The 26,249-nt window shown below is 42.9% G+C and overlaps 1 protein-coding gene across 3 annotated transcripts; it reads right to left on the bottom strand.

Annotated features, from left to right (window-relative positions):
- Window positions 1–870: 870 nt before the first annotated feature.
- LOC139459742 (uncharacterized) lies at window positions 871–26,003 on the bottom strand. Of its 3 annotated transcripts, XM_071241397.1 has the most exons (4): window positions 25,776–26,003; window positions 9,600–9,771; window positions 3,442–3,638; window positions 871–2,173 (listed from the first exon to the last, which is right to left on the bottom strand). In XM_071241397.1, the coding sequence occupies exons 3-4, from the start codon at window positions 3,503–3,505 to the stop codon at window positions 1,296–1,298; spliced, it is 942 nt and encodes a 313-aa protein (XP_071097498.1). In that variant the 5' UTR covers window positions 3,506–3,638; window positions 9,600–9,771; window positions 25,776–26,003; the 3' UTR covers window positions 871–1,295. The 3 variants fall into 3 exon arrangements, with proteins under 3 accessions (XP_071097498.1, XP_071097497.1, XP_071097499.1); XM_071241396.1 differs by lacking the exon at window positions 9,600–9,771; XM_071241398.1 differs by lacking the exons at window positions 9,600–9,771; window positions 25,776–26,003 and adding an exon at window positions 9,502–9,552.
- Between the last annotated feature and the right edge of the window lie 246 nt (window positions 26,004–26,249).

Genomic DNA, 26,249 nt, shown 5'->3' with positions numbered 1-26,249 from the left:
TCCATGCTTTTATCACAGCGAACAATGTTTCACGAAACGGCTGCACTATAAGTTCATGTCACGGTATAGGACGTAAAGCTGTCGTCACGATTGGATCGCTTTGTGAAACCGGCCCCGGACTTCAAATCTCATCAAACCCCCAGATGGACCGTCTTGTCCTTGACTTAATGGTGCAGGCTTCCTGAGTGAGTGGCATCGAAAACAGACGGCGTGATAATTATCTTTTAAGTACGATTGTAATAGTGCTTGCCGTGGCTTTTGGGAGTCGCTTTCCTAAGTTGAAGCGTTTATGTTGTTCAACGCCACAGTCAGCCATGTTCCTGCTATACCAGCGACCAGACAACCCAGTGATTGATATTATGAGCAATGTTGCTTACCATCGTGGTACGATGAAACGAGCCTTACCACACGATCCATTATGTACCTCTGACCGTGCTAATGGTTACATATCCGGGTTGGAATATGTCTTCAGCAACCCATGCTTGTAATAAAAGACGACTGTGTTTTTCATGAGAGGCGACTATGCTTGTCGTAAAGGGCGACTAACGGGATCGGGTGGTCAGGCTTGCTGACTTGGTTGATGCTTGTCATTGTATCCCATCTGCGTGGATCTATGCTCATGATCTCAATCACTGGATTGTCTGGTCCAGACTTGATTATTTACAGACCGCCGTCATATAGTTGGCATATTGCTGAGTGTGGCGTTAAACAACAAACAACAACAACTTGCTGTTACCGGCCTTAAACAACAAACAAACAAATGATGGCTACATGTCACCAATTCTATACTGGAATATACAACCTTTTGAATAATACCATCGTCTTTACCAATCTCTGTTTAACAACTGGATATATAAAAAAGAGCAAATATTTTATTTTTTGATATAATACATGTAGTTCAAATACTTTACATGATAATTACCGATTCGGTCAGTGAGACAGATGCAGCAAGCACGTTGTTTAGAGTAAGTGAGTGAGTGAGTTGGGTTTTAACGCCGCCTTAAACAGTATTCCAGTTATATCACAGCAACTTGTGTATTAGGCCCGAGGTGATTCAGGTCTGAGACGTTTACCACTTTAGTGAAACCCAAAAGCATGGCATGGTGCTGACAAACCCAGAAACATAATCTGGACGAACCGGGATTCGAACCCGCGGTCATAGGTTACTGGCGTGCCCAAGGGACGCAACTCTGCAGGGCCAATGGCGGCGCCTTAAACGACGGGGCCAACCGTTCCCAAACATTGTTTAAGCACCAGTGTTGATCAAGAACATCGTCAATACACAAACATTGCACTCAAGTTATATGTGACAATGGATCACTTTCTAACAGCTCTCCTTCTTGATTATATTCTAATACGGTTGTCAGAACTATTTTCTTTTCATTTTTCGTTGAATACGCAGCATATCCCCTGGACCGCTGTTTTAATAACCGATGTTTCGGCTTCCCGGGACTCGATGGAGCAAAGTCTAATTTTGTCGAAGTCTCCATTAACGGTGAATCAGGGGAGACAATTAAGTCAGTAGCTGCCATAGACGCCCGGGGGCGCCTCTTTCGACAGCATGCACATCGACACAACCCAAATAAGTTGTCGACTAATAAAAAATGTCTTCTTCTCAAAATAATTGCAGCGAAAATTATTCCTAGAACGACAATGACGATGAGTATGCTGGCAGCAATGGCCGCTGCATTATTGGAATGAGAACGACTTGTAAACCCTTCCGTTGTTATAACGAGGCAGTTTGTGGATAACGTCGTATCGTTGTGATACGTCAAGAAACACGTTTCCACCATCCCACTTTCAACACATATTGTATAATCTGTACTTGGTTCTAAACCAACAACATCGTAGGATTGTGACGTCAGTTCCTGTAGCAGTGCGCAGGCGTGGTCTGTGCTGTTGTTCCAATACATGAGGGTGTATGAGAAACTATGTTGGCTGGGCTGCGGAGTGTTTGTGTTTGGACTTTTGATACTGATGACGACCTCGGCACTGGAGGACGTGATGGCACCGGGTGTCACGTGGATCTGGGACTCGCACAGTGTCCCCGCCCACTTCCCGTGACACACACATTCGGCGGAAACATGGCTGTCCCCCGTGCCGTGAGAGAAGATAGTTCTGCAGGGGTTGTTATTCTCACAGCGCACGTGTTCGCAGTATGTGCTTCCATTGGCTGCAAGTAAAAGAAAACAACAACATGAAAATGACATTCAAAGTTTTCATTTCACATGAGGGCGTTCAAACGTTTAATATCGAAAACAACTTGTTGCTTTGTTGTTGTTGTTGTTTTGTTGATGTTTTGGGTTGATGTGTCCCTAAATAACTTTCCATGATACAAGTCAATAATTAATAGCTCTGACTCAGCTATATTTGTACTTAACAGCATCACTGTCGTAGGTAAACCGTAATGAAATACAAAAAAGGTCGTCCAAGTTCAAAACCATTCTTTGGTGTGTTGGAATCGATAATATTTACGCAATTCTGCAATGATATCTGTGTTTTTCTTACCAACAATCTCTTTGAACATTTCAGCACTTTCGTTATTTAAGGGGATATATGGCTAAAAAAATTAGAGAAATAGAGTGTTTCATCCGACTTCGAACTTTTTAACAGCTCCGTATTAATGTTCCAGTCAACACTGCATATATCGAATACCTGCAAGTGTGGTTCGATAAAGCCCCTCCTATGAGTTCTTATTCATCAATGAAAAATGATATTATCAGATTTAAAAGAATCGACACAAATCAAAGAACGTCGTGTAAGCTGATGGATGTGTTGTAGGTAATTATTGTCTCCATGATCACAAATACATGGACGTGCGCGTTGTCTGGATCCTGTTTTCAGAGTCAGGAAATGTTTTTTAATTTGATTTCTGTTCTACAGAACGAATACACTACCATGTGTTACTTCCCCTTTGAGAGTTTAGAAATACCCCGAGCTCCTACAGAGGTGTCCTCACATGTTAACACCGAGATGTGTACACTAGAGGTGACACGCTACTGCGTCATTTGAGTGAGTGAGTGAGTATGGTTTTACGCCGCTTTTAGCAATATTCAAGCAATATCACGGCGGGGACACCAGAAATGGGCTTCACACATTGTACCCATGTTGGGAATCGAACCCGGGTCTTCGGCGTGACGAGCGAACGCTTTAACCACTAGGCTACCCGACCGCCCCTGCTTCATTTGAAACCCTGAACAAAGTATATATGTTCACAGACGACTTAATAACGAACAGGGGCGGTGGGGTAGCCAAGTGGTTAAAAGGTCGAAGACCCGGGTTCGATTCCCAACATGGCTACAATGTGTGAAGCCCATTTCTGGTGTCCCCCGCCGTGATACTGCTGGAATATTGCTAAAAGCGGCTTAACACCATACTCTCCCACTCGTTCACAAATAACGAACATCCATACAGTGCTTGACCAGTCAATAGTGTACTTACTCGCTAGTCCAATGAGGATGATGTTGAAGGACGAGAGTACGTGGAGATACACGGAGTGACGCATGATGGGGGTGGCGCTGTGAGGCCTCTACATCATGACAGGGTGTCTGGAAGACAAGAAGAACTAGTTATGAACATACACGGAGGGGCGCATGGTGGGGGTGGCGCTGTGAGGCCTCTACATCATGACAGGGTGTCTGGAAGACAAGAACCAGTGATGAACATACACAGAGGGTGCATCTATGAACATGGCAAGCTCATTGGAACATGTACATCATAGCACAGGCTACCGCTTGCTGTTTGATACTTAACGATGTTGTAAGAGGCGACCTTATGGATCGGGTGTTCCGCAACAGTGATGCTTGTTTGTTTGTTTGTTTGTTTGTGTGCTTGTTTGTTGTTTAACGCCGCACTCAGCAATATTCAAACTAAATGACGGCGGTCTGTAAATAATCGAATCTGGACCAGACAAGCCAGTGATTGATATCATGAGCATTGAGCTACGCAAATGGGATATGATGACATGCATCAACCAAGTTAGCGAGCATGACCACCCGACCCCGTTAGTCGCCTCTTGTGACAAGCATAGTCGCCTTTTACATCAAGCATGGGTTGTTAATATTGTTAAATACTGCTCACACCACAAACATCTATCAGATTGTACATGCATGTCCCCTCCATTATCTAATTCGAGTCCGATATAAACGGAACCTAACTCATTTTTACAAAACGCGGATCATTGAGTTGGGTTTCACGCCATTGGAAGCATGTTAGCTTGACGTCGGAGAATGACCAGTGTGACGCTGGACTTTGACTTTCGTCATTTTGGTGCAATTCGACGTCGGCAGACCAGGTAATCGGATCGAGTCAAAGTATACTCCGTGATCTAGTGGTAGACCGTCCGCCTGGAGAACCGGAGGGCCGGAGTTCGATCCCCAGCCGAGTCATACCAAAAGACCTTAAAAGATTAAACAAGGACTGGTCGGCTCGGAGTCAGTATACTGTATCTGAGTGGGGTATTCATGTTAAACTACGGAAAGGTATCTCGGTGAGCTAGCACTTTCAATCGGCATCAGTCAGACACACACACACACACACACACAGACACACACGCACACGCACACGCACACGCACACGCACGCATGCAGTCGCTATATAAGTGCAATAATCGTGGACGCGACGTTAAACCCCATTTCACCTCAAATCACAGTGTACTGACTTACTGAGTGAACATGAATACTCCACTCAGACACAAATTACTGACTCTGAGCCGACCAGTCCTTGTTTAACGTGCTTTTGGTATGAGTGAGAGAATACGGTGTTAACGCTGCTTTGAACAGTATTCCAGTTGTATCGCGGCTTGTCAGCTTAAAGTGGTGTGATGCAGGTCTCATATGTTTACCACTTTGCTGAAACACTCGAGCATGGGTATGTGCTGACAAATCTAGGAACATAATTCGAACCTACAACCATAGCTCTATGGCATGCCTAAGGGATGCAACTCCGCACAGCGAATTGCGGCGCCTTAGACGACAGGGCCACCCGTGCCACCCGCATTAGTCAGGCAAACATACCCTAGTCATCGCCGAGATAGGAGGCTTTTAAGGCCAACCTACGCTACAGCTAAACCCATTACTACGGTGACACAGTATCAAGGCCATTGACCTACATGCCCTCTGTATTAGCATAAGGATAAAGTCTACTTATCGCCAGACATAAACTGTATACACAATTACACACACGTCTACGGGCCACCTGGGGTCCTTGCTCTGTAGCGGTGACACAATGGTATATTGTCCGATCTACAGATCTTTAATACACAGTGTTGTATGGTAAATTATCCCTGCACAATAACATGAATAAAGCTGGGTAAATCATAACGGGTGGCCTGGGCGTTAGGCCAGAAACACATTATATTTCGGGTCCCCGCCTCGTCGGGTTTTTTGGTGTTTTTTTCTATTTTCCGGATTTTCAACCAAGGGAAGGTGACTCTAACCTGCTTTCTCAAAAATGAGGGTAAAAACTGTGCATACGTATGTCGTGTCTGTCAAGGTTGGCTTTTTGGATTGTCAAGTGCAGGTTAGACATCACTCTACTGAACTCGCTGCGAAAAGGGCATTCTACACTCTTAGCCCACTCGTTGTACAGGGTGCCATCTTAGAGTTGAGGCGATCGTAACTCCATACCTTAACATAGACAAATGTTAACAACAGTTGTAGCGCTCAGGTTGTTTTGTACAACGGCACCCTGGTCAGTGTTTGTGAATTGTGTCGTATCATCATTTTATCATTTTAGAATAAACTAAAAGACCATAAACTTGACTCCGTTCTTCTTCTTTTTATTTATTTTATTTTATTATTTTTTTATTTATTTTATTTTTTATTTTGTGTGTGTGTGTGGGAGGGGGGGGGGGGGGGGGGGGGTAGGGAGGAGGTCCTTACGAGGCTGCATGTCTCAAGTATACATGTATTTTATTTTGGTTAGTATACAGCGACATTTCTCTGATGAATCGAGCAAGTCAAAAGGCTGGAAGGCCTCAAGACTCAAATGACCTAAATATGTCACAATGGTAAGGGCACGGTGCAAGTTAGGACGTACGTGTAGAGAAGGCTAACACTGACACGATCATGAAACAAAGGGGAAAAAGTTTGCCATTTTCATGCATTCAAACAAATTACTAAGAGCAAGATCCAGTGTACGCGTCCGCCGATATCCTGAGTAGGTGCTTATGAATCGCTATAAAATAGTGACGATACCAGCTGATAGCGAAAACGTGGGCCTACCCTGCCCCAACACATGCAAAGGCAAGGCAAATGTTCACTTAAATAAACACGGCAACATATGGTAGAAGTCAAAATAGGCAATGGCATCGGACATCATGTTGGTCATTGATGCGTCAAATCTGGAATGTCCTCCACATGTCTACCAGTCAGAAGCCTCGTTTTGAGATAAAGCATCGCTTATAATGAACGCTTGATGCCTACCTTTAGTCTCATTCACACGCAAACACGATACAATACCCGTGTGGTTCTAGACCCATGAAGATTCCGGGGTAGAATAGGTCTTCAGCAACCCATGCTTGCCGTAAATGGTGACTATACTTGTCGTAAAAGGCGACTAACGGGATCGGGTGAGCAGGCTCGCTGACTTGGTTGATACATGTCATCGATCCCAATTGCGTGGATCGATGCTCATGATATCAATCATTTGATTGTCTGTCCAGACTCGATTATTTACAACCGCCGTCATATAGCTGGAATATTGCTGAGTGCGGAGTTAAACAACAAACCAACCAACCAACAGTGTGGTTCACGCGAGTCGTACTGTTAGTATCTACAGGTTCCTAATTCTGGGTACTGTACCATACATAGATTTGGGCTTGAGGAAAACGGATTAGTATAACTAAAACATGTTTGAAACGGACCAGTTGGCGTCCTGGCGATTGTGATTCAGGTCAATCAAACAGTATTATAGGTATCGATCTATCAGTTAATGATACCGCGAATTGCACACAGTACAATGAGACAAATCACCAACAGATACCAGGCCATGGAGGCAATGGTCAAACCCGGCTACCCGTGCCACGTGAATTGTTTGTAATTATCTTTGGTGGGATTACAAATGAACCCGTGGGGAAGCCGCGTTGAATTGCTCCCCAGCAACCTAAAATAGTTGAACGGTTGGTCAGGTTCGGTGACTTGTTGATGACGTGTCATCGTACCCCGATGTCGTGGATCGTTTATCACGATGTCAATCACAGGATTGTCTGATCCAGACTCGATTATTTACAGGCCGCCGTCATCTAGCAGGAATATTGCTGAGGGTGACGTTAAACAACAAACAAACCCAACCAAAACATATTCGCAGTGAAACCTCGATATTTCGGACAGTATCGCTCCCAGTAAAATCGTCCTGATTTACAAATATTAGAAACGTATAAATGACCCATTAATAACGGAACTTCCAAACGCTGAATGTTCGCCGTACAGAGGACACTACTCTGTAACAATGACTCGTTAATTCAGACACTACTCTGTAACAATGACTCGTTAATTCAGACACTACTCTGTAACAATGACTCGTTAATTCAGACACTACTCTGTAACAATGATTCGTTAATTCAGACACTACTCTGTAACAATGATTCGTTGATTCAGACACTACTCTGTAACAATGATTCGTTAATTCAGACACTCCTCTGTAACAATGATTCGTTAATTCAGACACTACTCTGTAACAATGACTCGTTAATTCAGACACTAATCTGTAACAATGATTAATTAACTCAGAAACTATTGTGTAACAATGATTCGTTAATTCATACACTACCCTGTAACAATGATTCGTTAATTCAGACAATATTGTGTAACAATGATTCGTTAATTCAGACACAACTCTGCTCTGTAACAATGATTCGTTAATCCGGGGGACTGACTAGGAACAACACCATTCGGTATAACGGGGTTCAAGTGTGTAAGAAGATTAACCGGATTGTCATTTCAAATAACATCGCGGACAGTATAATCGCAGGCGGATCTGATGATGTAATCTAACTACCAAAGCATGCGTCGGCTTTAATCTAGAAAGAGTGGGCAAAAAATATGCTTTTAACATCTGACAGATCGAAGCCAACATTCGTCTAAAGGAGTAAATATGAACGCGTTCCAGCGTCCCACAACTGCCTCGCTGGTAATGTGATAGCGTGTTGACATGCGACACCGACATGCGTTGTCAATTCTGAATGCGTAGACCGACGCAGCCCGGGGCTGTATCCTACAGATCTATCAGATAACATACGTGACCTTATTATCAAAAAGTCAATCATTTACGACATAAAACAAAAATACACATTTTGCTATTGGGCGTTGTCCTTGTGTCATTTATTAATTGCTTTTTGCACGAAAAACTGCCATCATTAATAATACTTACAAAAATGTACATAACACCTCAATGTATACAGAGTGACCTCGTTTAACCGGACATTGCCGTTCCTGGATTAATCGTCCGGATAAACAAATCGCTGGTCTGTAGATTCTGTTATAGTATATACTAGAATACGTCGGAGAATGACCAACGTGACGCTGGACGTATAGACGTTCGTCATTTTGGTGAAACTCGACGTCGACAGTCCAAGTAATCGGATCGAGTCAGACTAGGTACACTGGGACCGCCTCCGTGGAGTGTCTAGCGGTAGAGCGTCCGCCCGGAGAGTGGGAGGTCCGGGGTTCGATCCCCGGCCGCGTCATACCAAAAGAAGTTACAAAATGGTACTTGTTGTTTCCCTGTCTGGCGCTCGGCATTAAGGGGTTAAAATAAGGACCCGTCGGCTAGGAGTCGGTATACTGCGGCATGGCATCTCAGTGGGCTAGCACTATAAAATCGGCATCAGTCCGGACTAGTTCAAGCAGAATCTTGTATAGTATAGTATAATCTTGAAAGCGACGTTAAACCCCATTTCACCTCACCTCACCTCACCTCACCTCACCTCACCTCACCTCACCTATCATGTATGTTATAAACAAGAGCATTTCCCGTCAAGAGGGGTCCCGATAAACGAGGGTTCGCTGTGTCAGAAATGTGAAGCATTGAAGCAAGTATCCGACAAATCGGACGGGAATATGTGTTCTGCAAATATCCACTCCATGGCGGTGTCATCACGACCGCATGTTAACATTGTCAAGGACAGCGTCTGATGTACCGGGACACGTAACTGACGTAAGTCACATACTGCAGAGTAGCTAAGAATTTCAACAAACTGGTTTTACAACAACTAAAATATCAATGCTCATCAGCTGAGTAAATTCTGATTGATGGAAATGTCATTTTATACTATACGCCATTACACTAAGCCCATAATGAGACTTTAAAATTGTTTTTCTTTAACCATATTCCGTCAAAATCACGAATGGGCTTCACACATTGCACGATGTGAGCTTTTAATCGCCATTCCGGTTTCAGCATGATAAATTAATTATCACGAACATCAAATAATAAATTTTGGAAAATGCAAATAAAGAACATACACACTACCATCTCAACCTTCAGAATCCCAAGGCTCACCTGTCACAGGGGTTCCTAAGGCAACGATAATTCCTTGTGTGTCATGAAGATGCGCTTATCTCGTAACAGTTTTGCACCACAAGGACCCAGGTACTTACCCGCAATCAATGAATCCACATCGTAACGTCCTCGCATAATCGCACCTATTTCCTTCTATTTACAGCCAATCCCGCCCGTCGCCTCCGCCCATCAATACTACTTGAACTGACTGAGATGTTGGTAGACAATACCGTACATAGCTTCCCACGGTTCGCCGTGACGGGTCACTGCCTATAAACCGAATCAATACTGTAAACATCATCCAATATTCATCCGACGGTGAGGTGGCTGCGTCCGGATTCACAAGGGTCTGTTGTGCTAGATTGATATGTTTAGTCTCCGAGGTCTGCGGTTTCGTGCGGTGCTGCGACAATGTTGGTGTTGATACTCATGTTACCTGGACTCCATTGTTAGACAATAACAAACAATGACTATTGTTGGCAATACGAACAGCTGATACAACAACATTACCTGAAGGGATATGAAGTACGCAGGACTGCGCTTGGAAAGCTGTTTATTTATTCATTCATTCATTCATCTAGTTATTTAGTTATTTTATTTATCTATTTAATATTTATTAAGTACTATTTTTTTATCAAAAACCAATTATTTATTTATTCATTCAGTCAGTCAGTCAGTCAGTCAGTCAGTCAGTCAGTCAGTTAGTTAGTTTTTCTGTTAGTATTTAAATATTTAAGACAAAAATTTAAAAATTACTACGAGTGTTTGAACAAGGTTTACGTTGCAATAATCATCAAGGATGAATAACTGAAACTAAATTATGATTGTATTAATACTATTAACGTTAATATAGTAATAAATTTATTGCAGCATAAACGTTTTTTTGTCGTATCAAAGTTATTACAGTACCAAAGTTAATAAAGTATTAAACGTGCAGTATTAAAGATACTAACGTTTAGAATTAAATACGTCTTGACCAAGATGACGTCGGGATGAGGCACGCGGGACTACATCGTATTCCCAGCACAGTAGCCTGCCCCTTTGTTATGAGCATATAAAACATTAACTTTTTTGTACAACAAAATCACACAAAAGCCCCCACGTTGAGCGATTTCATGGCTTTAAATTAAATATTCACAAAGCGAATGTTAGAATATCACACCTGAGCGCGGATCCTTAGAATAACTTCAATGCATTTATTCACAATCTTAATTGACGGATCAATCATTAATCAGGTGTGCACGCTATAAAACGCCATCACCATGGAAACAAAAAATAACCTTTCATCGCACAAGTCGATCGTTGCAATCTCCACTGTCCCATATGGAACCTTCGTTAGATATACTCTACCTTATTATGGAAAACCATTGTTACATCGGCGTCAGTAAAAACAATATGGATTAGTAATGCATAATTCAACAGCATTCTTTAGCGAGATTACACGGAAGGATGTCAAGCCTAGACCGTTTTCAGAACGGCATCCTGATCGTATTTCTGTGAATATACAATAATACCTTGCGGTAACAGAAAGCACCCTTTAGCTCCTGTGAACAACCACAGTGCAACCCCCAAATCCGGACCCCGTAAAGACATAACCCCGTTAGTCTCGAAACCCCGTTAATCCGGACCCCGTTAGTCTCGAACCCCCGTTATTCTGGATCCGTTAGTCTCGAAACCCCGTTATTCTGGATCCCGTTAGTCTCGAAACCCCGTTATTCTGGATCCCGTTAGTCTCGAACCCCCGTTAATCTGGACTCCGTTAGTCTCGAAACCCCGTTTATCCCGGTGATATAATATTCCAGCAATTTGAACCATGTAAGGAATCAAACCCAGGCCCTCGCGTGACGGGTGAACGCTTAAACTACCACGCAACCCCACCGCCCCGGAACGACAATATGAATTCAAATGGATGTTACTACGTACCCGTGACTAGTTAATCTGGACGGTCTGGCATGGGACGGAAGAGTCCGAATTAACGAGGTTTCACTGTACGGGAACTATGAGTTTACCTAAGGGAGGCAACTCCCTTACTGATAACTTGAAGGCATGAAAACCTCATTTCAATCAGAGACACGCCCTCTTGAGTCATTACCCTCGTCTCTTTTCAGTTCTCGTTCCCATGTGCGTCGCGAAAGTTACTATGTGATTAAACTATATGATTAATATTGACACATGAATAGCGAGGAATCATATTGTCACTAAGGTTTTTGCACACGAGCCAAAAAATTACAGTTTTTTATTAAGGTCTCTATCCTTTAGTCAAAGAGTTGAAATGACGAACCGACATTTTTACATTCTAATGTTGCTCAAATTAAAGTAATTCGTCATGTATATCTTGGTTTGTGTGTGTGTTTGTTGTTTAACGCCGCACTCAGCAATATTCCAGCTGTATGACGGCGGTCTGTAAATAATCGAGTCTGGACCAGACAATCCAGTGATTGACACCATGAGCATCGATCCACGCAGTTGAGATACGATGACATGCATGGACCAGTCAGCGAGTCTGACCACCCGATCCCGTAAGTCGCCTCTTACGGTATACCTAGGTGTAATATTATTGTAAATAATACATAGCAGTATGTGTTGAAGGTACTCGACGATTAATGCATAAAAATAACATCCAATATTTTGTAGATAATGCAGTCTTAGGTACCTCTCCAAAGAAATACTGTTGTAAGATGTTTTGCTTCGAGTTTAGAAGTAGGTTTATCGTATTACTTATTGATCATGGTTATATTTTGATAAGGGATATTTGCACATTGCATTAAACAGCATACAGGGACGTGACCTTGAACGTTGTAAGGGTTTGCGTGGACAACATCCGCCACCACCAGCACTGCGACCACGACCACGATCACCACAACAACGACTACGACTACGACTACGAGCACGAGCACGACCACAACCACCACTGCGACCACGACCACGACTGCGACCACGAATACGACCACCACTGCGACAATGACCACGACCATGACCACGACCACGACCACGACCATGGCCACGACTACGACCACCATTGCAACCACCATTGCGACCACGACTACGACCATCACTGCGACCACGACTATTACGCTGCACATAATACCATACGTGAAAATATGTTTCTGTGTCATATCATCCCAACGTCCATCTGGATATCATTAACCCTCTTGGTTCTGGGGGCTGTGGGGCAGCCTAGTGGTTACCCGGGTTCGATTCCTCACAAAGGTACAAAATGTGAAGCCCATTGCTGGTGTTCCCGTCCAAGATATTGCTGGGATTTTGCTAAAAGCGTAAAACCACACTCACTCTTGGTGCCGCAGAACCATATATTGGGATTTTTGTTAAAAAGTTTGTTCTCACGTTTTCCCACAACTTCAAATATGAGAAGCCTTGATGACTGCGTGAGTTTTGATCAAGTGTCGCTTTGAACAGTATTCCAGCGCTCACGCTTGATGTCAGTCTCCCTAGATCAGATGCTAGGGCTCGCTACCGCTGCACGTAGACCTTGGGACATCCAATTACAGGACATGCCTCGCTTACAAGATCGGGAAAGTCCGAACGTGTTTTCTAATCATGAAACCACCAAACACATGGCATTCCGAACAACAGATCCGTCAAAATTATAGTCAATCTCTCGGTTCACTTTCAATAGCCCGTGTGAAGTACTGTGATATAATGTCGTCCATCTCGGCCATTTTCCTTCGTTCAAATTTGTCTGTCACAATATTTTTCAAAGCGTGGTCTGGAATGGAAGTCGCCTGTTTGAAAATACTATCATAAACCTCGAGAAAGCTACTTTCTGATTGGCTAATGTTGACTTCCTGTTAGTTACATTTCAAGGTCAGTCAAAGTTCGCGAAAGGTCGATCTGACGAGACCTGTAATTGAATGTCCTCAGATCTTTATGTAGCGGAAGCGAGCTCTGAGATGGAATTGTATTAATGAGATCGGCTTCATAAAGCAGAGATGCCAGAGTGGCGCATGTCTTAGACGTTTTTCAGACAAGGTGAAACCCTAAAGCACGGAAATGGTACCAACACTAAATATCACAATGGCGGCGAATCTTGGATTCGAACCCACGGCCAGGTCGTAGCTGTTTGTGTAAACACCTAGCAGTATATGATGACTGAAGTTTAAACCTATTGCAAAGTATCAGTGCCGATAACCTCACCAATCCGCCATGATGTCTAATCAACTTCGCACCTGATTTGGATAATATACAGACCCTGAACTACAAACCAACCACTACATAAGATGAACTGTTTGATAGGCATCTCATAGAAGTTGACGGATGATAGAGGAGACACAATTTATGGAAATTAACTTCTTTTCTGTCATAGCGACGTTTCGGTATAGATCATTATACAAAATCTTGTTTGACAACGGTACTCGAATCTGTACCGAAACGTCTCGTATATTGTATTGTATTGAAGAAGTCATCCTTAAATTGTGTCTACTTTGACACTATATATACTCACCGCCAAAAGAAACACGACTACCATACGAGTCGGTTAATATATGAAGAATTCTTAATATTCAAGGGAGTGAGTGAGTGGGTAAGTATGGTTTTACGCTGCTTTTAGAAATATTCCACCAATATCACCGCGGGGGACACCAGAAATGGGCTTCACACATTGTACCCATGTCGGGAATCGATCCCAGGTCTTCGGCGTGACGAGCGAACACTTTAACCACTAGGCTACCTGACCGCTCCATATTCAAGTGAGATTAGATTGGTTCGATGCACAAACGAACATACTGGTATGTTGTATGAACCGACGCTCATGAACGTATCACGTGATCCATGACTCTAAATGCACCATTTGTCTCGTGCAAGATTGGCGCGTAAAATCACGTGCAGCATATCGTGATAAGAATAAAGACACTTTGTGGTAACTCTTGACTGATTGTTAGTTTTGTCATAAATTGTTACACATAGGGAACAGCTCTTCTTAACGTACATACGTTATATGTTTCTATGGTTCGTGTTTATTATGGCGGTGAGTATAGATGTTTGTATAATTGCACTGTGGGCTGATAGATGTCTGACCCGGGCAAGTCACATCACTCCCGTGCATCTTCATCTAATGACTACCTGCCCTGGGTCATGGCCCTGCCATAATGATACTTGCTGTCAATATTGATTCTGTGGGTATCGGTCAAGTACTGCCTGACTTTGCTATCATTAATGCCTGAGGTTAGGAGCTGGGCCAACTATCAAGGTCAGCCGAGGTGAATGTAAGCCTTCAGGAAGGAATGGTGCCATGGTCGGTTATAGCGTATTCGTTTTCCGAGCTAGTTTTTTTCTGTAATGTTACGGGGCGGTCGGGTAGCCTAGTGGTTAAAGCGTTCGCTCGTCACGCCGAAGACCCGGGTTCGATTCCCGACATGGGTACAATGTGTGAAGCCCATTTCTGGTGTCCCCCGACGTGATATTGCTGGAATGTTGCTTAATGCGGCGTAAAACCACACTCACTACTCTGTAATGTTACACTTAAATCACTTGTTATCTACCTAGTCGTGCTGCGTGGTTTGCTTGGCATTACATGTACTTAGAAGTTGACGGATGACCGACATTGCTTGACATCGGTATAAGGATCTGTACCGAAACGTCGCCTTTATAGTATTAAAGAAGTTGTTATCCATAAATTGTGTCTACCTGGCCTAGCTGGCTGACCACCCAATCCATTAGCTGCCTCTCGCGACCAGCACCAGGTTACAATCCTTTTAACTATGCCCGTTTGCAAAAATGGCCACGAGAGGGGCACGAGTCGCTGTTCGGCTTGTCCCGGAATAACACGAGTTAGTCACGAATGACTAATAACAAAGACAAACCGCTTAGACGGCAGGCTGCTAACATTCAGTGGACATTCCCGTTCTTGTAACATTCACCATTAAGAACACAAACAGCAAACATCTGCATAAAATAGTTAGCCATCTTGAATAACCATGTACTTATCAATGATTGGTTGTTTTGTCTGGACCAGTCAATCCAGTGATTAATATTTTGAGCATCGTTCCACGCAATTGGGATCGATGACATGCATCAACCAAGTCAGCGAGCCTGACCACCCGATCCCATTAGTCGCCTCTTACAAGCATAGTCGCCTTTTACGGTAAGCATTTGTTGCTGAAGATCTATTCTACCCCGGATCACAATTGCGTGGATCGATGCTCATGATATTAATCACTGGATTGTCTGGTCCAGACTCGATTATTTACAGACCGCCGTCATATAGCTGGAATATTGCTGAGTGCGGCGTTAAACAACAAACCAACCACTCAAATCTTGTAAACCGACCTATGATCAGGCCGTCACATAGGAGACTACTGCAGCGTTAGACAACAAACAAACCTACGATCACAATAGGTCAATAATCTGAAAAGGGGGCAGCGTAATAAATAGTCTAGACATGGCAATAAAATATATGTTAATGTCAAAACATCTCTACTTTGCTACTTGAAAGCCATTAAGTACTCTCTGGCCTTGGCTGTCGATGCAAGGTGTATATGTTAAATGATCTTCGCCCAACATGAAAGGGCGGGAAAACCCCACAAACGAATACAAAACATTGTCATAGTAACGTCATACATGTCTGTCAATATGTTTGATACGAACCCAATATGCTGCACAGGTGGTGCGTGCAATCCATGTACACCTGTATGACTGATACGGGCCGCACCCAGTGACAGCTGTGAGGAAACGTGTGACGTCAATATGTGTAATTTGCGAAATAAACAGCGCGAGGAAATTAACATTATATTTTTGTGAAAGGAAATCTACGCCAATCTATTGAAACATACAGGACAACATCCACTATTCTACTCAACATTTGATAAGGACATTCTGAGTGTCAAGATGGGGGATAAATCTCACTGGATGTCTGGGGAGGTTGTACGAGTAGGATGCGACTTGGGATGGACATGTCGCATGTTTCAAGCTATAATGAAAAAATAAACATTTTCTCCTGACTTTCGTGAGAGTGTGAGCTAGCACAGCATCCTTATCAGGAGTATTGTCCAGACTCATCCATCTGAGTGAACTTAGTTGGTTGGTTGGTTGGTTTGGTGTTTTACGCGGCACTCAGCAATATTCCAGCTATATGACGGCGGTCTGTAAATAATCGAGTCTGGACCAGGCAATCCAGTGATTAATATCATGAGCATCGTTCCACGCAATTGGGATCGATGACATGCATCAACAAAGTCAGCGTGCCTGACCACCCGATCCCGTTAGTCGCCTTTTACGACAAGCATAGTCACCCTTTACGGCAAGCATGGGTTGCTGAAGACCTATTCTACCCCGAAATCTTCAAGGGTCGAGTGAACTTAGGACTCGTTTTGTCGTAGTTTTGGGAGGGGGGTGAAGTAGCTGTGCAACGAAGATTACCTTCTTCCCATTCAGCGTCTCTACATAAACACAAATGTTTCAACTTTGCAATACCTACAGCGATATTGTGGAAATGTAAACATTGGCCTACACGCACGCTTCCATGTTTACTTTTGTTTATTATTATTTGAGTGAGTGAGTGAGGTTTAACGCCGCTTTTAACAGTATTCCATTTATATTACGGCGTGTCAGCTTGATGTGGGATCAAAGCCCGAAGTGATGCAGGTCTCATATGTTTACAACTCCGGTAAAACCCACGACCACAGGTATGGCATAAACCTTGAAACATAATCGGAGCGAACCGGGATTCGAACCTACAATCATAGGTTTCTGGCGTGCCCAAGGGACGCAACTTTGCACAGCGAATCGCGGCGCCTTAGGGCCCCCGTTCCTGTTATTACTTGCAAACAAATTGATAAAAAGCATCGACAATATTTAGGTCAGCGAGGTGCGTTCATGGCCAAGTCATGCGTGTCTGCTATTCCTGGTGCAATTAACTATATGTACGAGTTGGTAGTTACTGCAAAAATCGTTAGTGAGATGAATAAGAAGCCACTCGGTACAGTATTTCCGTTAACATGCAGGTCGTCCCATGCAAAACCCATGAACATCTGGATTAGAATTGGTCTTCAACAACCCATGGTTGCTGTGTGTATATATGGCTGTAGGGTGGCCAAGGGGTGAAAGCGTTAGCTCGTCACACGGGTTTGATGGCCTGCATGGGTACAATGTGTGAATCTAGTTCTGGACAACCCCGTCGTGATAGTGATGTTGCTAAAAGCGGCGGAAAACTCTGCTCTCTCACTCATCTATATACTATGAAGATCCGAGGTAAAAAAGGTCTTCAGCAACCTATTCTTGCCGCGAAAGAGGCAACTAACGGGATCCGGTGATCAGGCTCGCTGACTTGGTTGATGCTCATGATGTCATTCACTGTATTGTTTGGTCCAATTCGATTAAACAACAAACAAACGTTCAACGCTAAACAACAGAAAACACAAATTTCACGAGCATGCGCCAGTCCTGTACCAAGTGAATACTCCGACATTGTCCTTACCAACCTGGGAATGCCACTTGACATTTCCGGTCAGGCTGTCTTAGAGCACAATACAGATCAAGAAGACAAACCGGCGGCGAAATCCGACCACAGGTTTTTAACCACGACTTGCACAAATCCCATTACGTCACGTGAAGAAACAATGGCGGCTCCACGCGGATGGACGTTGGCGTTGCGTCATTTCAGCCACACATTAAATATCGATTACGGGATTGCGTCACAGGGTTACAGAGGCGTGAAGTCATCAAGTCTCAACTTTCTTTCACACGAAATTGTTTCCGCGTTGTGTAGATGTACATGTTGACATTAAGGATCTGACCTTCACTGAAGCGTGCATGACCCGCGGCTCAAGTTGTTTTCCCTGTAATGATCTTTCAGATCAAATGTATACGTAAGCCTTGCGAAGAACTAGCCCCGGGCTATACCGTCATCCGAAGTGTTAGCTGAAGCAGTGGCCCCCGGCACCCATAACGACATGTCAAGTGTTGATTGGCCCCGCTGCCATGTTGGCCTTTGTGGTAATTATTGTATCAATACTAAAAACTGCGTTTTCGCTGCGCGTGGAAAGAACCAGTACAACAAGCACCCTGGGATTCAATGTGGTGATAGGCGTTCAGACAAATAACAGTGACATACAAAATATGTATAGTTTCAGTTCGATTCATATTCACGGTTTTAATTCTTTGGCCCCATGAAGATCGGATAGAATTGGTCTTCAGCAACCCATTTTGTTATAAGAGGCGACTATCGGAACCAGGTGGTCGGGCTCGCTGACTTGTTTGAGGCATGTCATTGTATCCCAAGTGCGTAGATCGATCCTCATGATTTCAATCACTGGATTGTATGGTCCAGACTCGACGGTTTACAGACGACCGCCATATAGGTGGTATATTACCGACTGCGGCATTAACAAAAAAAACAAAAGTATATTCTTTGACAATGATTCTTATCCAAAATGTCTACAAAATGTTCATTTTAGTAAATTGATAAACATACAGAAGGATGTCCATAAAACATTGGGTTAATGTTATTTGTCTCCGGCAAAATCAATGGTAGTTTAAACATATACAAAACATTTGCTGAAGTCAAAAGTGTGGTCCTTAGCAAACTTTGAACAGTATAAAACATGGCGAACCCCATTAGCGATTGGTTTTTTTATCAGCCCTACTATTCTCTGAAATTAGAATTTATTATGCTTCAAATTTGAAGTTACAATCTTTACATTACAAATTTTAGAACTCAAATCGATTCCAAATAAATTGAAGAGACCCTCTTTATATTTTATGTGAAAGAGAAGAGCCCTGGTAGTCCGCGCGAAGTCATAGAATACAGACTAACTCACCTATTTTATTTCAAGATAAATAATGACCGTAATAGCAATTCTTATCAATATTTGAGCTGTATAGAAGTCAATATTAAGTTCCTTACTGGAATTGGATTACAAGGGAGACATTTTAAATTGTGTTTCTGACCGTGGTTTTTTTCTTTGTGGGGCTGTCGGGTAGCCTAGTGGTTAATAAGTTCGCTGGTCACACTGAAGATCCGGCTTCGATTCCCGACATGGGTACAATGTGTGAAGCCCATTTCTGGTGTCCCCCCCGTGATATTGCTGGAATATTGCTAAAAGCGGCGTAAAACCATACTCACTCACTCACTCATTGTTTGTTTGTTTGTTTGTTTGACGCCGCAATCAGCAGTATGCCAGCTATGTGACGGCGGTCTGGAGCAGACAATGCAGTGATTGATATAATGACAATCGATCCACGCAATTGGGATACAAAGATATGCATCAACCAAGTCAGCAAGCCTGACCACCCGATCCCGTTAGTCGCCTCTTACGACAAGCATAGTCGCCTTTTACGGCAAACATGGGTGGCTGAAGACCTGTTCTATTCCACTATATATGCACCGTCTGATATCAACACTGGGAACTCACACAATAATGTCGATATTTTTAATTCTAAATTTTTGTTAATATTTAAGAATCTATTTACATGTTAACTATTTCCTACCTCTCACAAATCAAACCGGTTTCGAGTATCGTCACAATAATGGGAAGTATGCTCATCCTTATAACATCATTCTTCTCCAACACACAAACTCGTCTATTTTCAGCATTTTGTTTGAATCGGGGCGGCCGGGGGTATTTTTTAACATTTCCAAAAAAGCCACATCGATTTCCGCAGAAAATGTGTTGTTTGTCTCGCAGAGTAAATACCCCCCGCTCAGGTAAACACAACATCTTATTGAGCATACAGAGCTGTGAACGCAAGCTCCTCCAAGCGATAGTGTTACCATGTTTCAAGGCTCACTCTCACTGAAACATAGTCTAACTATTTCCTCCATGAACTACCAGACCATGGCCTAGTATCTCAGTGTGTTCCTACTGAAACATAGTCTAGCTATTTCCTCCATGAACAACCAGACCATGGCCTAGTATCTCAGTATGTTCCTACTGAAACATAGTCTAGCTATTTCCTCCATGAACAACCAGACCATGGCCTAGTATCTCAGTATGTTCCTACTGAAACATAGTCTAGCTATTTCCTCCACGAACCAGACCATGGACTAGTATCTCAGTATGTTCCTACTGAAACATTGTCTAGCTAATTCCTCCATGAACAACCAGACCATGGCCTAGTATCTCAGTATGTTCCTACTGAAACATAGTCTAGCTATTTCCTCCATGAACAACCAGACCATAGACTAGTATCTCAGTATGTTCTTACTGAAACATTGTCTAGCTATTTCCCCTATGAACAGCCAGACCATGGCCTAGTACCTCAGTATGTTCCTACTGAAACATTGTCTAGCTATTTCCTCCATGAACAACAAGACCATGGCCTAGTATCTCAGTATGTTTCTACTGAAACATTGTCAAGCTGTTTCCTTCAAGAACAAACAGACCATGATCAAGTATGTTCCAACTGAAATATGGTCTAGCTATGCCCTCCATGCACCAACAGACCAGGGACTAGTATCTAAATATGTTCCGATTATCACTCCTATTGCGACAGAATTACAGTGATGAACGATTGCCATTGTAGTGTAACGTTAAAAAATACAAACACGTCACCTAAAACATGATGGATTATGGAAGTGAGATTATGAAAATGTTGTTTAACGAGAGTTGTAAATAATCTGGGCAATACGAGAGAGTGAGCTATTATGGTTTTAAGCCACTTTTAACAATATTCCAGCAATATCACGGCGGGGGAGACGAGAAATGGGCTTCACAAAATTTACACATGTGGGGAATCGAACCCGGGTATTCGGAGTGACGAGCGAACGCTTGAACCACAAGGCTACCCCACCACCCCAGGGGCTAGACGAACCAGTGATTGATAGCAAAGAGCAAAGAAAATCGCCGTCGGGGTGTTGGTAGTTTCACGGGGTATTTAGACGATGGGCGAATGAGTGAAACAACGTTGTTTGTATGTTACAGCTGTGTCACGGGGGCCTATAATGTACGTAACAATTTCCCCAGACGTTGAACTTTTGCTCTTGGTCGATAGCGTCACCGAGGACGGTAGGGTAGCCAAGTGGTTAAAGCGTTCGCTCGTCACGCCGAAGACCAGAGTTCGATTCCCCACATGTATACAACGTGTGATGCCCATTTCTGGTGCCGTGATATTGCAAGAATATTGCTAAAAGCGACGTAAAATATACTCACTCACTCACTCACGCACAACGTCACTGGGGATTCTGGGTAATCATACGTCCCCAGCAACCTACGCTGGTTGTAAGAGGCGACCAGATGGATCTGATGGTCAGGCTAGATGACCTGGGTAATAGCGTATCACCGTACTCTCAGAGTGTTGGTCGTTTTCCGGGACCGTGAAGATCCGGGCTAAATTAGGTCTTCTGCAATCCATGCTTGTCGTAAGAGGCGCCTAACGGGGATCGGGTAGTCAGGCTCGCTGACTTGGTTGATGATGGTCATCATAACCCAATTGTGTGAATCGATGCTGATGATGTCAATCACTGGATTGTCTGGTCTAGACTCGATTATTTACAGACCGCCGTCATATAGCTGGAATATTGCTGATTGCAATATAGTGGAATAGAACAGGTCTTCAGCAAACAACAAAACTTCAGCCACACTCAGGCAGTAAATATCAGACCGGTCAGCGTGTCCTATAAAGCATAACGCACATGCTCTTAACACAGCCGTCATCCACGAAACGGCTCTTGACATGACCATGTTATACGGCGTGTTATGGCCTGTCGAACCAGCCGTACATGAATCATTTCACCCGACATCCGGCGAGGCACGCTGGAAATACATGGCATGTACTATTCTGCTGATAAAGGCGAACAATGTCAACCACAAACATTGAGCAAATAATAAAGTTGGGATACCAAAGAATTACAAGGACACGATGCGTCTACCGGTCGATCAATATTTGCCGCTGTCACTCTTCAATCTAATCTTTAACTGTTCGTGTGTGATAAAGACTGCCGATCGGAGCAATACTATACAAAAGGGAGGAGAATGGTAATGAAATGTTGAACGGTGAATGTTTGTGGATAAACGGTTTTGTGGATGTGAATTGTACCATCGTGTTATTGAATGGGACAGAATTAACGGCCGTTTTTGTCTAGTTGGCACGGATGTCAGTGAGTGAGTATGGTTTTACGCCGCCTTTTAACACTGTTCTAACAATATCACTGCAGGGGACACCATTAATGTGCATGATGTCAAATAACGGTAAGTGAAGGTGGCGTCTTTTGTAAAGAGGAAACAAAATAATATGGAATGACATTAAATGGGGTTTTTTTGCCTTAATTCCCGTCAAATCAAAATAGGCTAAGACAGGAAGGGAATTCACGCAATTGGGATATGATGCCATGCATCAACCAACCAATGGTCTTTCCAAACTTTCTACTCGTATCAAATAAACCAAAGCTACAACGTTTATATGAGATCACTGACTACCGATCCAACACAATTTGGGAATGCCGAGCTGGGGTTTTGTATCACGACTTGATATATTTCAGCTACTGCTACAAAACCAGATATTTTTGTTATTTAAAACTTGAGCCTGATTTTTTTTAAAGAAAACACCTTGCAACAATTTAATTTTGTGGCAGGTAATTGCATTTTATTTCCACAGTCTAGAGCTTAATTATTGTTTTAATCCCAGAGGCATGGTTGCCACTCAGGAACCAACCATCGCCAATTGGCGGTCATTATATTTCACAGCCGCCAGGTATTTTGTAATAAGGGAAGAATACTACTAAACCCCGACACTTGACAACACCAGTATTTGGTCTTAACACTAACACAGATACCCTAGTTATTAGATCACGGTATATATCTCCACAATGTCAGCGTGACCCCACACATAGATAACGTTCAGTCGATAAGTGTACAGCAGTTTGAACTCGTGAATCAATGCCTACATTAATCTGTCGAACACGACACGCACGGATGTGATAAACATATATCGCAGCATTATATGCAAAAATCAAATACATGTAGTACTTGACTAGCGGGTCGTAGAGACAAGGGCGGTCGGGTAGTGGTTAAAGCGTTCGCTCGTCACGCCGAAGACCCGGGTTCGATTCCCGACATGGGTACAATGTGTGAAGCCAATTTCTGGTGTCCCCCGCCGTGATATTAGTGGAATATTGCTAAAAGTGGCGTAAAACCATACTCACTCACACTCGTAGTGACAATATTTTCGACATGAATACTTAAAAATAATTCAGTTCATGAATTCACGTTACGTATAATGCGTAACTCCAACTGAGTGAAGTTTTACGCCGCTTTAAACAACATTAATGCAATATCACGTCAGGGGACCCCCAATGGGCTTCACACATTGTACACATGTCGGGAATCGAATCTGGTCTTCGGCGTTAACCAGCGAACGCCTAAACAACTTGGTCACCCCATCCGTAACTCTTTGTGGTCTTGTCTGAATTCTTATCGGCACTGTGATCTCAAATCACTCCGCTTTACTCGAACTATGGATAAGTTGATATACCGGTAGTTTCTATTGTCTTTCTAAGGTGTTTCGTTCATCCCTTTAGGAAACTCGGTAGGGTTGAGTTCGAGTAAGAGAGAGTTCGACACATGGCGGTCCTAACCCCATACAGACAGTGCATGACAGTGACACTTCTACATCAAAAGTGAAATGTACAATAACGCATACACATGCCAGTCCACATTGCCTCGAAATAAATAGCACGCCGTCTCCATGGTAACCAAGTGTCGATATTGGATCACGTGTGTGATCCACCAGAGTTGAAGGCTGTATACAGTATTACATGTATCTATCCCATCCATAATGTACGACGTACGTGTCTAGCCATCAATCAACCGCTTATCCTCCATATTCATATTGGCATGGGTAATTTACAATGCATTCAGACATGCGACCTGACATAACAACATTTGCGTTACGTGTTTACTCATTACAAATGTTACTGACTGTTTGTTGGTTTGTTGTTTAACGCGGCACTCCGTAATACCCTAGCGGCGGCTGTGACAGATACGAAATCTTAGAATAATCACCTCATTGCCTAACAATACATTTATTAATGCGGACGAAAAAAATAGCCTACCTTAATTACATTTTTGTCAGGTAATGTTTACTAAATGTAAACAAGGACTTCAACCATGTAAATAAGGATTCCTGGATAATATTAATTCGAATTGGCATTCTCCAAAACGGGTTTTACAAGTATCGGACACAGGTCTTGGCTCCAGGTAATTCGAATGTTAAATATGGTCCACGTGATGCTAGTGTCTGCAGCATGCTATACCGGGTATAGTCGGCCGTGCGAGCAGAATTGCATCATGCATGCGAAATGTCTGTATAACGGATGTATAATACATCGTGTATAACAGGGCTGTGTGAAGTTACATCATGTACAACTGTTCGTGATGTTATACAATGTACAATTTACAGTGTGTGCAGAAAGGTATATGTGATAGTATTATTGGTACCGTACTGTATAACATGTAATTTATATTTTAATACAGTGTGTAATAGATTTAGTGTGTCATACGCCCGAAGGTCGGATATTACATTATTTTATGGACTCAAACTGTTGCATAGCAATATGTGACCCTTAAATACAATAATTTTCTTCCTCTATTTTCTTATAGATATATAAACACATGGTCGTGACCGCAACGTTAGAGGCGGGATGTTGTTAAATACATTATTCTTCCTGTATACATCCTGGGGTTGGTGAATGCGTGCTTCGTGAATGTGACAACGTCCGTATTATCAGTAAACATACACAGGAAATCAAAACGGAAACGAACGATAGATCTCTTTGGTTTGAAACAATGAAAATAATTTCCCTTCTTCCACGTGCATTATTAATAATACTATGTGTACAGGTCTTATGGCAAACAAGATTTATGTCATGAAAAATCAATTCAATTACCTCATATATACCCTAAAATTCAAACACACAAGCGTCGTCAAAGCAGGTGCAGGATTTTTGCGTCACGCATGACAGTCGCATTTTTTTATCATATCGACATTAACAAAGGCGAAAACTACATATTCACACGTGTTAATGAAAATGCGCAAGTCAATATCTAATATCAAGTCTATGCATTAAACAACGTTTCTCGGAATCACGCACGGTGAACAGGTATATGGTAGCGTTGTGATCGTGGCGGAACTAAATGAAATTATTACGTGTGTTTGATAGCAACAGCTTGAATAGGAACTAAAATTATTATAACAGTTTGACAAGACGCGCCATATTAACATGACCGTTGACGCTGATAAGAGTTTATACGCAATCACACACTTGTCATACCTAAACACATCCGTTACTGAAACAACAGAATAAGAAGTTTTCAATCGATTACCTGTCGCGAGTAGTTGGTCTCTGTTGATGTTTGGGTAAACAATGTCCCGAGCAGTTTACTCTCAACAGGTGAAACTCTCAGGTGTGAGGTCTGTGTCTGTGCAGTTTACCCCATTAAGCATTCATGACCCGGTGTAACAGTGAGTCATATGTCATTGTATGTATGGACGGTTATATTCAGGAAACGGCATCCAGTCTTGTCTGTCGCCCGCTTACTCAACTCCACACACCAATCGCACCTGGTGAGCGAAGTGTGATTCATGCCTGATGCAGTTACCTCCCTTTGCTTAACGGGATGCCATTCGGATTTGCATTGCAATGCGTGAGTGATTTAGGTTGCTGATAACAAAGCTATCCCAGGGTTCACTGCGCTTTTGGTGAAAACATAGGGAGAAATCATTGTAGCGGAACTTCATGCGATCTATGAAGTCGGGAGAGTCTTTTATCTTGGGCAGTATTTTGACCCTGTGTTTAT

This window comes from Haliotis cracherodii, unplaced genomic scaffold (assembly GCF_022045235.1).
Source record: "Haliotis cracherodii isolate W230 unplaced genomic scaffold, xgHalCrac1.p SCAF_13, whole genome shotgun sequence".
Lineage (NCBI taxonomy): Eukaryota > Metazoa > Mollusca > Gastropoda > Lepetellida > Haliotidae > Haliotis > Haliotis cracherodii.
Note: the sequence above shows the minus strand (reverse complement) of the source record. Positions and strands in the feature narration are given on the sequence as shown.

Coding starts and splice junctions, on each gene's coding strand:
- LOC139459742 (XM_071241397.1), bottom strand. CDS start 3,505: ATGCGTCACTCCGTGTATCTCCACGTACTCTCGTCCTTCAACATCATC. Junction 2,174..3,441: donor CATCCTCATTGGACTAGCGA/GTAAGTACACTA, acceptor TTTTACTTGCAG/CCAATGGAAGCACATACTGC.